We start from the raw sequence: 17,173 nt of genomic DNA, 5'->3' as shown, positions 1-17,173 counted from the left end.
TGATGGATCGATTGTTGCAGCATGCGTAGTGTAGACCAGTGTTTCTTAAACTATGTTCTGCAGAACACTGGTGTTCCGTGAACAACTCACAGGTGTACTGCAACCTCTTCTTTGTTTTTGTCTTTTTTTGTCTGACAAAATTTTTTTTTTAAGAATATTTTCATAGGTGTTCTGCATAAAAAATATTATTGTTTGGTGTTCCGTGGTCTCAAAAAACTTAAGAAACACTGGTGTAGACAAGGCCTATGATTACATCGTGCCTCTTTTCATCTTTGATCTATATATTTCGTACCCTTTTTGGGACTCAGAAATATCATACAATATTTTTTTTACCATTGACATCTCTAGTAGGTGGTAAAGCTACCCAGAAAACGAATTTTTCACAAGCTTCACTATAAAATAAATTTTTTTTTGTGAACTTATACTCATAACTGAACTACATTTCCTTAAAAATATTCAAGGAAAACAAATCTGTTTCAAATGAAAGATAGCTGTGATATTTGAATGAGATGCAAAAAGCTATTTCAGTAAATTTTGGGAAAAAAAGAAACTGTTTGTGCAAAAATACTTTCACCTATTTTGCATAGCTGAAAAAAAGATATATGCAAATGAAAATACATTTTGCCTACCAAAAGTTTCCCTTGTAACTCCAGATGAAAATAAGGTAGAACATTAGGAATAAGACCCTTAGTTTACAAAAGGTACCACTAGATTTTTCATAACCAGAAGTGACCAAAGCAATCAGATATGCCTCTCGTATAAAAGGTAACAAACCTGATTATAATGGGGATACAGAGTTTCATAAATGCTTTAAAATAATGTTGAAGTAGTACGTGAGATCTTACATGGTTCATTTCCCTTGGGGAGAATTTCACCCTGTAAAAGTGATAGGGAAATTCTATGTGCTATACAAACTCCACTTACTTGTGTACCTTTTATTATACTAATTGCATATCATTTTTTCCCTTGTAGACAGGTGCTTTAGTTCACAGTTATCGGGGAACAGGAGGGATTTTTGAGGTTTGCTGGAATGCAGCAGGAGACAAAGTTGGAGCAAGTGCTTCAGATGGCTCAGTAAGAAATTTTGCTTATTCTGAGGAAGAATGAGTACAAATAGCTAATTATGTAAAATGTTACCTTGTTTTTCACTGAAATTAACATCCAAAATTAAGGCAAGGTTGGAAGTTGTCTGTCTTGTTCACAAGGGTTTTGTGAAGTGTAATCCATGTCTGTTTTTCAAGTCCTTCAAAATCATCAGAGGAAAGATGCACGTGTGAAATGTTACAGTTTTGAGCCTGGAGAGGCTGTAGAACAACATATTGGTCTGCTCATTTCAGTGTAGAAACAAGTTGTTGCTTGCCATCTGTTTCATTTCAAGAGAACAGGTCAATGTAAAATGGCATTACTTCATTCATATCAGAAATTAAAAAATATCATTTAATTGCTATTGCAAATTAAACAAAAACAGCAACAAGACAAAGTATGAATTTCTGAGCACTCATCAGTTACAAATCCTGAATCTTAGAGAACCTTTATACAAGTAACCTTTTGCTTACATTGCTTGGACTTGCCCCGGAGCAGGGCTCCTAAGATCTAATAAAGTATGAATCTGTCCCTTTCCCCCTGTGCAGTCTGACAGAGTGTGGCCTTCCAATTCTTTCATTGTCACCCTGCAACAATACTGAATTAAAAACGTTCATGTGTGACTCTGCATAGCTTTCAGACAAACAGTCTCCCCTTAATGTCATGGGTTAATAAGAAAGGAGACAGACTGGGATCAAGTCTAACACAAAACTGAAATAAGAGTGTTGGATAAGAATTGTTATGGACATGTATTCTGAGAATTGGTAGCTTGAAGTAGTGCCAGAAGTAAGTAAGTGAGTGAAGTTACCCTGGTACCATCACAGGCCAGAGATTCAAATAATCTGATGACACTTATGCCAAAGAGTCTGCATGTTCCTCTTCCCTCTCCCCTCCCCCCACCTTCTGGCTCACATACATAGTTATAGAAGAAATAAACACAGTTGGGAAAAGGTAGGATATCTCTCTGATACCTAGAAGTATTCCTTCAAGCAATGAAGTCAGGTGACTTCTGTCTAAATCTTTCTGGGTAATAATAATAATAATAATAATAATAAAAGATCCTTTCAGATCCCTTAAGTCGGTTGTAGGCAACCTACAGCCTGTGGACCGCATATGGATCGCTGGTATGCCACTCGTGACCCATGGACCCCCTGACTGCCCCCCATGTACCTCTTGCACACTGGAGCACCAGAGCCCTGCACTTTCTACATCTCCCCCTTCCCTCTCAGCACTTTTGGACATTCCTGCTTCTCCCCCTCCCTCCCAGAGCTAGAATGCCATGAATCAGCTGTTTGAGGCATTCCAGCTCTGGGAGGGAGGTGGATGAGCAGAGATGGAGCGTGAATCAGGCGATTTGCACACTGTGAAAGTGCTGGGGGGGGGGGGGGGGAAGGAGAAGGGAAAGGATAGTAAGTGCAGTGCTCCAGTGCCCCAGTGTGCAAAAGGTGCATGGGCAGCAGGACTGCAGGTGGATCCTCAGTGAGCCTCGGACTACTGTGGCCCACTGAGGTGAAGCAGGGCCACATGCTATTCATGATTGTTCATTCCTGCTTTAAGTGGACATCTACTAAAGAAAGTGAGGACAACTTTTGGGAAGGCCAGAATAATTGGTGTGTTGTGCTTCAAAACAGAAAGTGGGCAGCTCTCTGAGTACAAAAAGAAATGGAAACTCCATTGTATAGACTTGGTCTCAGTTAAAGCAAGTTTTCATATAATCTGTATCATGTAAAAATGGGTGGCCAGCATTTTGATATCCCTAGGAAGGTCTCAGAGGCTCCAAATTACGTACTGGGGAGAGTAAAGAGATTTGGCTTCTACCTATTCTAAAGGGAGACAATTTGAATATATTCAGACAAAATACACCGATATTTCCCCATTAAGTTCATTTGTCATGTGACACTAGCTTTGACTGCACATTTTAAAAAGTTATTTCTTCTGTCTCTGGTAAGGTTGTTTAATGAGATGATATATTTAATCCACCCACAGCTTCCCTGCTAATCCAGAGCTAGCTTTTATACAATAAACTGAGTACTGATTAAACAAATGGATGGCCTCTTTGAACCAACTGATGAATACAATGTAGGTTACAAGTGATTTTCTTATTCTGGTTAGGAATTTGTAGACATGAAGCAACTCCAGGCTCTAGCAACTGATCCATCTTCTGAATAGATTAAAAGAGGAAACTGTACTAGTAGATGTTCTTTTCATGGTTGATCCCATCTGTTCTAGTATTCCTCCCCCCCCCCCCCCCACAATGCAGATTTAATGAGATATTATAGTAATTCCAGATTGATTACTTGGCTTTTAACTACCATGTATTAGACAAAACAAAAAGATTCACAGTATCTTTTTTGTTTTTGTTAGTTCCCTATAACAAAAACCAAACAGTTGAAGTTCCAGTTATGTCTTCTTTTGAATGACTGGGATATAACCATGTAAATCCCTTAGTTTATTTTTTAATATGGAGAAGCAAAATCCATATACAATCTCTCGTTAACTGTTTGTGTCTTTACTTGCTCATTAATTCTCCATGTGCAAAAGAAATACAGTAGTTCAATGTTATTGTCATTTGTGGGCCGCTATTGTAGAAATCACCTGAGGCTGTTTTTGTCACAATGTTTCTGTGGATCCCATGATGGTGTCCATTATATGTATTAGACAGAGCATTCAGAGACCCTTAATCGTATATGCTTGGCATTGTACAAACATGTACAAAAAAAAGATTGACCTTGCAACAAAGGTCTTGCAATTTGTAGGACAAGACATATAAGTGGGATGTAAGACACCACAGTGGTTGAGGATTGCAGAACAGAAGACAAGGGTAGCAGTGCCAGGAGCACTTGGTTACACATTATTAACAAAGCTCACTGTCCCGTCCCCCCCCCCCCCCCCTCGCAGCCACTCTTTAATCAAATGGACACCTAAACAGGGAATTACAGTGTAACAGGTAACTTTTCAATAGCATCAACATCACATTGTTTAAAAATGTCTTGGATACTTAGGAGCCTCAGTAAAAGTCTCAGTCTCAGTAAAAGTCAACAGGTCTTTGCTTGCTAAATAACTTAGTTGCTTTTGAAAATTTTACTGAATTTTTTTGGCGTTATGTATTGTATCCATAGTTTATAGATGATGATGCACAGTGTTTATCATGAGGTTTTTTTCCTACCACTATAGATATGTGTTCAGTTTGAATAACCTGATTCATCGTTATGATCTTATATTGAATATAGAATTGCAGAGCTATAAAAATGCTGTACAGTGTGCATTTCTATATATGTATTTCTTTTTTCTTACAGGTTTGTGTATTAGACTTACGGAAATAGCGCTATTAGTTGGAAGCCATGGACCGACTATGAATGTGTACATAGCCAAAATGACTGTCCCTAACCCATGTACTGCTATAGTCCCAATTGAACCATGGCCAGTCCAGTACAGCCAAACTTAAAAGAAGTATATACATATACTGTATATAAAATAAAATAAAGATTACACCCTGAAGAGGATGACAGAGTTTTGTCACAGCTTGTGAATCCTGTTCACCAAGTGCTGGAATCTGCTGTGCCCCAAAATAACATTTAGAAGTTTCACGTTTGAAAAACAGAAGAGAGAGAAATATACCATACAAGAGCAGACCATACATGTACCAAATTTGGAAGATACTAATGACAGCCTTTATTTCCCCATTTTTAATCCAGAGTCATGATGGTTTGTGGTTTTTTCCCCCTGCTCTTTCTCAGTAGTTGAGCAGTTTGTGTGTACAGAGAAAATGGACTTACATAAATCTGCAGCTGTATTTTGTTCTTAGCTTTTAAACATTGGGAGGGGGGTGTTGTTTTGTTTTGGTTAAGTTTATGGATGCATGAAGTAAGGGAGTGAATCAGTTCCTTGTTTATATTTTTTCACCTTTAAACAAAACTTCTTTTAAAATATATATATTTTAATGCGTTATTTCAAGAGGTAGAGTGAATGAACTTAATGATATTTGGTACATTCTGTGGCTCCGAGAGCACAATTCTGAGGGGGGGAGGGAAGATGGGTGACTAGGGAAGAGAAAAAATAAACTCACCTCTGAGACATGAAGTTTCATGTCCTGTTAATCTATAAAGTACGTCAGCAATGGGTATGATACTGTGTTTTTTTTTCTAATGACATGGCTGAAATGCAGTAATTTCTTATTTGGGACATAATTCTGCCAAACTTAAGAATAGAAGGGCACAAAAAACATAGAAAATACAGGGATGCAAATAAATAAATAAAAATATGCATCTTCTGTTGCGTTGACCATAACTAACTTATGGTTAAATTGTGCACTATTGTGAAAAGGAGCAAAACATAGGGTTTTTTTTGGAGGGGAGGGAGGGGATTGTTTGTTTTTTTGTTTTGTTTTTTAAAAGAGTTAAATCTTTTTGGACAAGGGTTCATGCCACAGCTTCTACAAGTTGCCCATCATTGTTTATAGGAGCTCAGATGTCTAATGTAACCAAATTCCAGTATTAAAAGTGTCTAATGTAATTTTTCTTTATACAAAATAAAATCTTTGGCATATATTTGATAACACTGCCATTAACAGGCAAAATGTTTACTACCTTAGATTTAAAAAAAAATCTTAAAAACAGAGGACTTGCTTCAAGTTTATTTTAATAGCAGTAATTCAGCTTATTTAAAAGATGAATACTTGCACTAATTCCCCTGCTGCTCCAGTCCTGTAATTTGTTGCGTCTTGTGACTACATTTCCCCCCAAATATAAGGTAGATGTAAGCTGCTATTTTTTTAATAATCACTACTATATTGTGTCTTTTACTCTGTTTACAATATCAAATATTTTTCTTACAGCGACATATGTAAGCGGCAAACCTTTTTCTGCTCATGTGATTAAAAGTATATTGATAGTGATTTTATTTGTAAATTTATAGCATGAGGTCTTGTTTATGCCTATATGGAGTTGAAAGAGTTTTGTCTCGCATACGATTCCACGTGTGCAAATCTCTATAAAAAGAGGTTGTCAAAACTATGTCACAAACATTTTACTTAAAAAATGGTTTATATTATAGAGCTTTGCAAAGTTATCAGTTTTATAACACTATTTCAATCATAAACTAATTTTGTGGCTTATGACGGCTAAACTTTAACTTTTTGTAATTAAGTATAAATTGGTTTAACCCAAATAATGCAGCTTTTACATTTTAACATAATTGTTCTTTAGGCATTGATTTCTGCTATTGCCACAGAATAACATGACTTGAAGCAAGTCTGAGTTTGGCTAAGGTAGGATGACAGTTTGCTGGTGGTAAAGAGACTACATACATACTTAATATGTATCCCAGTTATTATCAGTGAGGCAGATAATACTATAATACACCACATTTAACAACAACAACATTCAAACATTCATGTCCATAAAGGCAGTCATCCATGATGGTTCTGTGCCAGCTATTTTTAGGGTTTTGTAACATACTGCTGTTTAGAACTACCACCCTGTGAGTTACAATGTGTAGGAAACCTACTATGTTGAGTGTCTGGCACTTGAAATATTGCTTTTATTGCTAGAGGTCCACAACTGTGGCTGACCTCTGTCATTATTAAGAAAAATTTTAAAAAAATATCTGTGCAATAATTTTAAACTGTGCTCCCAGGAATAGACACAAATGTTTTGAGTATATTTAAGCTGAATTTTTTCCTTTAGCAATGCATTTGTCGATTGCACTGAATTTAAATTGAAAGTCAGAGGTGATTCTTGATAGTACTTTTGTATTTTAATATGGACAGTTTATTCATTTTCATACAAGTTATCAGATGGTTGTTTCAGCGAATTGAAAAAAAAAAGTGGAATCCTGTGACATAACTGCAAAACCACAGCCATATTTGATGGTATTGCCACTCTTCTTTTTCTTACTCTTCAGCTGTTTTAGTTTTGAGTAGATCTGATTGCTTACGCATAATGTCAAGTATCCATAATTAGAAAATACAGACCTTCATAACCACAGGACTGTTAGTTTTCAGATGTTTGTACATGCTTCAGGAATATCAGTTTCATAGGTCTGGGTGTCTCTGGATACATGAGCCAGACATCAAGCTGGTGTGAATCAGCGATGCTCTGTTGCAGTGGAGCTATGAGGATCCGGCCAGAATATTTTTTTTTACTGTTGTTCTTTATCAACATGCCACAGCGCTGCTCCTGTTCTGCACAAGCTTCTTCCTCTTTCATGTAATAATCAGTATTAGCCATGTGCATGCATGATGCTTATTTCCATGTTTTATGTGAGGCAAGAAGGAGTACCATGGTCATTAGATTCTTTTCTAGCGTATTTATAGTGGAACAGAATAGATCTTTCACGCGCTTCCCGTTAAGGGACACATGCCTGATATTAATAAGACCCACTTCTGTGAAGACTTAAGCACATGTTTAACTTTACATGCTAAATGTCCAGTGGAAGTCAGTGGGCCTGCTTCAGGCATGTGAAGTTTAATACATAGAAATCTTTATGCATCATTTTTTTCCAGGACAAGGAATTCTTGGGGAGAAATTTTATTTAGGAAAAACTGGTCGCATTTATTGATGGGATGAAGTCTGGGCTGCTGTCAGATTTGCTATCTTTTTTTTATCATCAGCTTTGGAATTTCATGTTTCCCATTTCTGTATTAGGAGTTTCGGGTTTTCCTGGAGATTTCCTCATTTTCTATTTTTACTTTTGTTCCTGTGATTTAAAATTGATGTATAGATTCCCAAACCTTTAACTTTCTAGCATGGTTTACAAAGTATTTAAGTCCTAAAAAACTTTTCTTTAATTGTTTGTGGTGTTGATAATGCAGTTGTTTAGGAAATACTTCTTTACAGGGTTAAATGGTGTGTCTAGTAGAGGACTAGAACTCTTCTATGAAATACTAAAAGTGCCTCTTTTTCTGGGTTAGGGGAGGGAAGTGATAATTACTAGAGTTTGAATGACATGACAGTTGAAACACATATCTGGAAAGTTTTGGGACACTTTAGAGAATTTTAAAAGAAAGGCCAAAGATTTGTACCTGCGTTCATTTTTATGTTTTTTCAATGCACTCCTTTTTCTTTACACTTCTTACCTCATGTGATGGTATTTAATGAGACATTGCTGACTTTAAAGTGTTCTCTGTATTTAGGAAGGTAGTAGCTACAGTAGGGCTGTAGTACCAGTTTGCCTTGGATTTGCCTACAGAGCAATGTAATAGCTGATGCATTTAATTCTGTCATATGAAGGAACTTCATTATAATTGCAAATGTGGCTTTTCAGGTTATAGATGAAAAGTTGTATGTTTCCTCTGTTTAGTAAAGAGATGACACGGGGCCCAGTATTCCATCCTTAGTCAAAAATCTCATTGACTTTTTCACTTCATGGGGAAGCTTTTGCCTAAGTAACCATGGGAGGATTGGACGATGGAATGCTTAAGTATAATGGGCCAGAAAAAAAACACCTATTGACTTAGTGGGAATTTTGCTTGTGTAAGCTCTGGTGTATTTAGCTCTGTAGTCCTTTCCTTGGCAGGCAATACTCTCTTACAGATCTCTTCTTCCTACTGAAAATGCCTATAGAACTTGTATGAAGAGGACTCTCCAGAAGTCTGCAAAAAACAGGAACAACTTTGTGGCATGTTGGAAGAAAGTATGGGTTTGGGAGGTGGTAGTAAATCTCCATGATGACACCTGGCCAAGCTCTGAAATATCACATTCAGTAAAGACTTTTTCAACATGAATATGATTGAAGGCAGACAAAACAATGGAAAAATGGCACCATTTCTTTTTTAAAACTGCAGATTTTGTGTAATAGTGCTTCAGCTCCCGTAGTTTTTTGAAGAGGTACAGAATTCTCTTCTTCAGCCTTTAAAGTTTCCAGGCTTTGAGGCCTGATGATAACTTAGGACATGAATTTTCCTTTTAAGTAACAAGCATTTTTACTTCATAAGGGTTTCCTTGCATTTGTGTATAAATTCAGGAAAACAGTCTGCATGTCGTTGGTTGTCCAGTGTACTTTGCAATCTTTGCAAGAGATTGCAGTGTGCATATCAGTAATCCTAGAATACAGAAATATTTTTTTCTCTCTCTCCTGACATTTACACCATAGTTGTAATGGTTTCATTTTGAAGTTACAAATCCTTTGGGTCTAATTCTGTGAGCCTACATATAGCACTGGATTAAAATGTCTGCATCACTTCTTCAGTTATCCAGTTAAACTACAATTGTTGTAAAAGTGTAAACCAGCCCATGACAGTTTTTTGTACTTGTTTAAAGGACTTTCAATGTTCAGTTTTCATGATTATTGTCTAAAGAAGACTGATATAGATGTTCTATACTGTCCTGGACCATGTTAATTACACTATGATGTTATTTTGGTTCTTCATCACAATGATTTATCCCCCAAACCCAGATTCCTTCTAGGCACATTTTCTGTTGCAGTTTCCCTTTGCATTGTATTGCTCTGACAACTGTAATTTGAATCAGATCTGAAAGAGGTCCAGAATAAAATATATTTTGATACTATGTTGGCTGTATGTCTATACAATATTTTGAATATAATGTATTTGGTACAGGATATTTGGAAATGGATGGCATGGTAAAAAGAAGAGGAACGTTATATTAGGTTTACATGTATTTTAGCATATTTTCATTGTTTCTACATGGATAGTAACTGTTTGTTAAATGCTCTATGGGTAGTACTCTTAACAGAGCCATAGCAGTAGTAGAGCTTTATCACCTTGATTCAGCAAGAAACATTGTCCCCCTTAGTTTCATTGATTCTGCTGCCTTCTTTTCATGTGCTAAACATGACATGCACATTTGACTATCTTGCTGAATTGCAACTTGTATGTAGAATTACTAATTCGTTTTTAACAAGATGTTTGAAAAAGTGCATAATAAGTGCTAATTCTTCCCATCATGCCTGTAGACTTTGAAAAGGTAAGTAGAAGATTATGAAATTCCTTTTACAACCCCATTCCTGAAATAAAAGGCTGTCTCTCAAGGTTTTCTTTCTCTTATTAAGCTGTAGAGTTTCACTTTACAAAGTTCCATTATTTCCATGGTTAAATTTGACTATACAGAATATTTTTATGCCTTTGGTTCTATTTTAGACATTTTGAACAAATTGAGATTACATATGGAATAATGTACAACCATTTCTATATAATGAAGCTATAATTTCTTCAAAATGTAGGTGATATAATATACCAAAGGAGGGAATTTAGATTGTTTTGCTTTGTTATTTTTACATCAGCAGATCTCAGAATTGGAATTACTGCTTTGTGGTATAGCTGTGTTTATTTGCTGTAGCACATTCTTGAAAAAATAACAATAGTCTGTCTTATTTTTCTGATTGAAACTAATCTAGTCCATGTTGTTGTTCTTTCTTTTAAAACATTGAAACTTCTGTTGCAAAATTCTACTTAATGCCCTGAAAGTAAAAAGTGAGTTAGGTAGGGGACTGTTTATTTAAATGAAAATTAGTGTTGGCCTCAGTACACATTTGTCCATGAATTCTTCATCGGACTTTTCATTCAATATCGTGAAAGGAACAACAATGAAGAACAAATCACTGGTGCGATTTAACTGGTTTTCAGGTTAATTCAGAATAGTAACTAAAAGCTGACTGTGATGTTCAAAATCTGTTCAAACCATGCTTCAATTCTAAAATATGGCCATGCACAGCTAAATATAATGGAGAAGTTGGGCAGTAGGATTTTCATAAATAGACATTGCCCCCTTGTGCATGCTCAGTAAAGCATCAGATATTACATGTAACTGGCACATAGTAGGAGATTTCTAATTAAGGATTTGAATATTTCACAGGTGCCTTAAGTTCAGATCACCTGTATATTTTTATTGAAGGTCTGTGTATCCTTACTCGTTAGCATGGTGCTGTTTATATTTCCATCTTGGCCAGGCACCTGGAGAAATTTTGCCTTCCATGGAAAAGCAGTTTTAAAAGCAGTCTAGATAACATCCTTGTTTCTCTTACAACACAGGTAAAATCCTGGCTTCACTGAGGTAAGTGAGAATTTAGAATGATTTCAGAGGTATTAGGCTTTCTCCCCATACGCTTAAGTGGTTGTTTAATTCTGATGAGTCTGAAGAGAGCAGATGCTGTGAACAGTGTTGTATCTTTTAATGGAACATGGGAGGGGAATCTAGGATTTTATCAATAGGGTATTTATTGTTTATATTGTAGTAGCCATCCAAATCTCTGAGACTGGTAAGATCATCTGGTTTAAGACAAGAACCCTTCAAGTAGGTGTAACAAAAAGTAAGAGAAAAGGAAGGTTGTTGGAGGGGAAAGAAGAAGGTGACAGTGATATCTTTGTTTATGCACAATCTGCGTTCACAGAATAGTTTAAAATCAAGGGAGTAGCAGCAGGTCGCATATGATACCCATTTTCAAGGTCAGTGCCTAGAGTCTGAAGCATCAGGACTGATGGTTTAGATAGGCACAGACCTTCTGCACAACTGGAGGACTGTGTAGTGGGGCCTTTGAAACTCCTGGTAGTTGGCTTGTAGGAAGAAAATAATTGTCCCCAGTGTAATTTTTGTTGGTATTTTCTGACTAGTTCTAGTGGTTTGGAACCTTCAGACAGTGGTACTCAGTTCTTGGAATCAGTGGCATCTTGGGCTTGTAATTTCACTATTTTTAAACCTTAGGAGAGCCCTTCATTGGATCCAGTCTCTCTTCAGTATCTCTTTCCCCCAATTAGAGCACTGAGGAATTTTGCATGGGCTCCTTTTTAGTTGATCCCTCACATGGAGGTTGTGGCTTCATGGAGCATAGTCTGAGTTGTCCTGTTATGTAATAAATGTTAAGACCTTGTTGTTTAAGAGTGCTTTAATCAATTTAGGACCCATTAACCAGGAGACAGGATTGCTCAGGAGAATAGGGATTTCTTTGAGGAGTGTGCTTGTGGGTGCTCCACTTTAGGTGCCTTATCACCTCTGCACTTATAATTGGGACTTTTTAGCAGCAGTGCTCTGGGTGCTGGCACGTATGCATTGTGCTGCTTGCACTGTAGCGAATGTGCTATCTACTGTTTCTCAGTTTCTTTTCAATCAACCCAGGCTTGGTTGGAACCGAGCAGCACTCTGTTCTCCTTTATAGATAAGATTATTATTAGAGTACAGTAGACTTCCGATAATCCGGAACCTATGGGATTTAGGTGGTGCCGGATTATCAGATATGCCGGACTATCAGGAGATACTGTAAGCAGGTTATATATATATACACTGTATACATTATATACTGTATATAAAGTGTTCTTAACCCTTTTTATTGTATATACAGTATACTGTAATGTTTTAGTTTTTTTAAGCCTTTTTTACCCTTTTTGCTCAGTTCAGCTGCTGCCGCTGTTACCTTGTGACTCATTTTTTGCTGAAGCTCACTCACTAGGCTCTTGCCATTTTGATGCCGGATTATCAGGAGTGCTGGACTATTGGATGCCAAACTATTGGAGTTTTACAGTATTTGTTGAAACAGTTTTTTCCCCCTAGTTTATTTGAGTGCCTTTTTCCTTCCCTCTTTCCTAGTTAAAAAAAATCCCTTTTCTTCTTATTCCTTTCCCATTTAGTAGGATTAGTAATGCCAGGCTCTCCTAGGTTCAAGAGATGCCTGACTTGAAGACTGTCCAGCTGAATATATTAGATGCTTAGGACAAGAGCATTCCCCGCACAGCTGCCACCATTGCAAGAAGCTGTCCTCCAAGTCCTGGCCATGGATCTGCAGCTGAAGCTCCTGACAATGGAGAAGATGGTGAAGTTGGAATCAGAGCTGGTGTCACAAGCCTTTCCACCTTGGAGTTCCCCCACAGTGGTTTTGGCCCAAGGGATGTTGGCACTGCAGGAACCTCCAGCCAAGATGACTTCAAAGAGAAAGCACTCCTCACCTACAACCGAGAGATCTGCTAAAAAGGTATCCCTTCAACAAAAACCTTCCTCAGCACCAAAGGTACAGGCTTCAGGGGATGCGCAGTTTCCAAGCACATCTAGTGCGGACAAATACCGAGGCCTGGTGCTAACCAAGGAAGCATGCACTATGGTTTCAGCACCTGAAACCATAAAAGACCGCACCTGCACTGCCAGTACCAACAGCATGGGTACTGGGGCAAGTGGCACTGAAACCGATACATCCCTCCGGAACTGAGAGCTGCTTGGATCCATCAGTGCAGACCCCATCTAAGACGGTACCAGGGCCACATACCGACACCTCTCCAGTACCAACAGCAACTAAGACTTGCCACTATGACTGTGCACTGCACTGTACCCAGGAGACTGCACTGTCCATATCAGTGTTTCCTCTACCACATCCTTTGACCACACATGAGGAGCCCATGGTTACTTCGGTACTAGGGATGTAATAGTGTAGTCAATTAACTGATAAGCAAAAGCTTATCGCTTAATGCTATAGACTACATGCATTTCCCTTCCCCACCAGCAGATTTTTTTACCCGGCTCAGTCCTGGCTTGTGACAGGTCCAGGACCTCCCCCTGCTGCAACTCTGCATTTAAAGTATATTAGGAGCGAGGCGGGCAGGCAGCCCTGCTCAGTCCTCCTTCACGTTATGTCCAGAAGCTACCCCTGCTGTGGCTCTGCATTTAAAGTGTACTGGGAGCCAGAAGGGCAGGCAGCTCAGCTCAGTCCCGGCTTGTGACGGGTCCGGGAGCTCAGACACCCTCCAACCCTCCGCCCCAGACAGGGGCTGCTGCCACCCCATGATTTTGCCTCTTAATCAGAGGCAGCAGCACGGGGCAACAGGCAGCCGGTTCACGAGGGGAGCTGGTTTTCAAACGGGCTCCCCTTGCGTACCAGCTCCCACCTGGCACCCCATGCTGCTGCCTCTGTTTCAGAGGCAGCAGCGCAGAGTTCCAGGGGCCTCCTTGGGAATGGGGCCTGAATGCACTGGCTGCTGGCCCCACCTCCAGGGACTATAGAATCATCGACTAATTGATAAGAATTCATGAGGTTACTTGACTAGTAATTAATCGATATTTAATATTCCTAGTCAGTATTGGGCACTCCACTCTTTGGCACCAGTACCATGCCGATCCTAGAGGGACCAAGCAGGCTTGCTACACCCTCAAGTTCAGCTCCACCCTTTTTGAGTGAGGATGAAGACAACAAGGAAATCTATTTCTCTCCTTGCCGCTCCTCACCCAAACCCACCTCGCAGTTACAGCTGCAGTAACAGGGCCAAGCCCAGATGTGGCAGCCTTTTCCATGGTTCCCACCCATTCCTTTCCCTCTGTCATGGCAAGGAGAGGATCATTGGGGCCCTTTTAGAGCCCAGATGGCAGCATCTTAGTCTGCCCCACAGAGCAAACCACAGGAACCACTGTTCCAAAGCCTGTGGTATTATATATGCAGATTTTTCAGTTTCTACTTTTTCCATGTCTACAAACCCCTGTATAATAAGCATGAAAGAACTACTTGCCATTGAAGGCTCTTTAGACCACTCAGCAGGTACAGTGATAGCAATGACAGATTCTGCATTTTTATTAAACTGTTCAATCGTTCGTGTAATTGTACTGAAAAAACCCTGTGTTTTTACTTGGCTGTCCTTCCACAAAGCAAGATCCGACACCACCCAGGAGCATGTGGAGGACCTGGAAAAGACACAGGAGGAGGAGACACACCTTCCATTGGACCTCTCATCATCCTCGCCTGACAAGTCCATAATGCCCCCACGACCGACAGCTGGGGATGACAAAGCCCTTTGGGACTTATACAGAAGGGTAGCCGATTCACTTAACATCTCTCTAGTCAAGGTACCTGAAATTCAGCACAAACTTACTGTTCAGTTACACCATCATGTGCCAGCAATGTCCTTCTGCTATATTCATCGGCCAAACTGGACAGTCCCTACGTAAAAGAATAAACGGACACAAATCAGATATCAGGAATGGTAACATACAAAAACCTGTAGAACACTTCAGTCTCCCTGGACACACAGTAGCAGATTTAAAGGTAGCCACCCTGCAATAAAAAAAGTCAAGAACAGACTTCAAAGAGAAACCGCTGCGCTACAGTTCATCTGCAAATTTGACACCATCATTTTAGGATTAAACAAAGACTGCGAATGGCTAGCCAACTACAAAAACAGTTTCTCCTCCCTTGGTGTTCACTTCAGCTGCTAGAAGTGGGCCTCATCCTCCCGGACTGAATTGACCCCATTATCTCTAGCCTTACTCTTGATTGGTACTCTTTTCTTATGTCTGTATATTTATTCCTGCCTCTAGAATTTCCACTACATGCATCTGATGAAGTGGGTCTTTGCCCATGAAAGCTTATGCTCCAATAAATCTGTTAGTCTATAAGGTGTCACAGGACTCCTCGTCACTTTCACAAACTTACTGATATTCTGCAGGCATCTGCTTCTAAAATAGCCCTCCCTATACACGAGGCTATCCTGGATCCTGCAAAAATCATTTGGCAGACTCCTGCCTCCATATCATCAACATCTAACAGGGCCAACAGAAAATACTATGTGCCATGCAAAGGTGCATAAGTTTCTCTTCTCCCATCCAGCTCCCAACTCCCTCATAGTTGAAGCAGCTCACATTGGGGCAACCAGACCCACTTCAAGTCCATGGCGTATGACAAGGACTGGAAGAGGCTTGATATTTTGGGCCACAAGACATGTTGTTCTTCGAGTGCTTGTTTATGTCCATTCTGTCTAGGTGTGTGCGCACCCCGTGCACAAGTTCTAGAAGCTTTTTACCCTTAGCACCATCCGTTGGGCCAGCCAGGGAGCCCCCTGGGCTATGTCTATACTGGCAGGTTATTGCACAAGAATGGCCATTCTTCTAGAAAGTGTCCACACTGCCCACCAGCTCTTGCGCAAGAAGATTTACAGTGTTGGCTGGTAAGAGAGGGCGACTTGCGCAAGAGCTGCGCTCTTTTTTAACGTGTAAGCCCTCTTGCGCAAGCGCTTTTGCACAAGAGGGCAGTGTGGACGTTTGGCAGGGGTTTCTTGCACAAGAAAGCCCTATGGCTAAAATGGCCATGAACACTTTCTTGTGAGAGAGAGCATCCATACTGCCATGGGCGCTCTTGCGTAAATGCACAGCTGGCACATGGCAGTGTGGACGTTTTCTTGTGCAAGACTTCTTGCACAAGAAGCCGCCAGTGTAGACGTAGCCCTGGAGTGCTGCTGGTATAGCCATGCATATAACCCCCTGCTGGCCCTCTCCCCCTTCAGTTCCTTCTTTCCGCTCATGACAGTTGCTGGAAAGCTCGGACTTGCAATCTCAAGTGCTCCCTTAGTTTATCTTAGTGTTTTTTAGTGTGTAAATAGAGTAGTTCACAGTTAATTGTTAGGTGTTTGTTCTAAGTAGAGTTAGTTGTTCTTCTCCAGCTCCCCTGGGAGAGGTGTGGGGGCCATGCCGGGGCCTACGGCTTCAAGCCCTGCCGCCAGTGCTCCAAGCCGATGCCATGCAGGGACCCGCATAAAGATTGTCTCAAGTGCCTGGGGGAAGGCCACCTGACAGATTCATGCAGAATCTGTAAGTTGTTTAAGCCTCAGAGTAAGCGAGACACAGACTCCAGACTTAAGCTGATTTTAATGGAGTCGGTGTTTCAACCTGTGGCGCTGGAGTCGGAGCCGTCAGGAGCTCACCAAGGTCAATGAGAGAGACTGAACATGGTTCCAGGCACTCAGGGGCACCGGTTGGCACCGGTCCCATTCCCCGGTGCTGGCAACTTCAAAGAAGTCACGTAGAGAGAGCTCGCCCGCCAGGTGTGACCAAATGGAGCACCATGAGGCTTTCCCTTTGTCACACAGCCAGTGAAGCCTGGCAAGGGCTTGCACCCTAGGGACCCCAGGGCCTGCCTTTGGAGGAGGTCATGCAGTCATCCACCCCGGACACCTTTAACACATCCCGGGAGTTTATTGAACTGACAGCCTTGCTAGCTCCAGCACCGCAGGGTTCCGGAGAGCACAAGAGCAGAGAAACCCTCAGGGCCAGGCCGGTCCTGTCCTCATCACAGGCACCGACTCGACAGTCAGACAGACAGTGAGGCACCAATCCCCTAGGCCCCCGGCACTGGTTCAGCCGGCACTGGTTCAGCCAGCACCGGCACAACT

At 40.3% G+C, this 17,173-nt stretch overlaps 1 protein-coding gene across 11 annotated transcripts in view; it reads left to right on the top strand.

Annotated features, from left to right (window-relative positions):
* Window positions 1-9,590, top strand: part of TBL1XR1 (TBL1X/Y related 1) — a 221,366-nt gene extending 211,776 nt beyond the window's left edge. For all 11 annotated transcript variants that reach the window (XM_075938008.1, XM_075938006.1, XM_075938001.1 and 8 more), the window contains 2 exons: window positions 973-1,074; window positions 4,380-9,590. In XM_075938008.1, coding sequence (XP_075794123.1) covers window positions 973-1,074; window positions 4,380-4,406 — 129 coding nt within the window. In that variant the 3' untranslated portion in view covers window positions 4,407-9,590. The remainder of the gene's footprint in view (window positions 1-972; window positions 1,075-4,379) is intronic.
* Window positions 9,591-17,173: the final 7,583 nt, after the last annotated feature.

Source organism: Pelodiscus sinensis, chromosome 10 (assembly GCF_049634645.1).
Source record: "Pelodiscus sinensis isolate JC-2024 chromosome 10, ASM4963464v1, whole genome shotgun sequence".
Taxonomy (NCBI): Eukaryota; Metazoa; Chordata; order Testudines; family Trionychidae; genus Pelodiscus; species Pelodiscus sinensis.
This window is presented reverse-complemented; position numbering and strand designations above follow the sequence as displayed.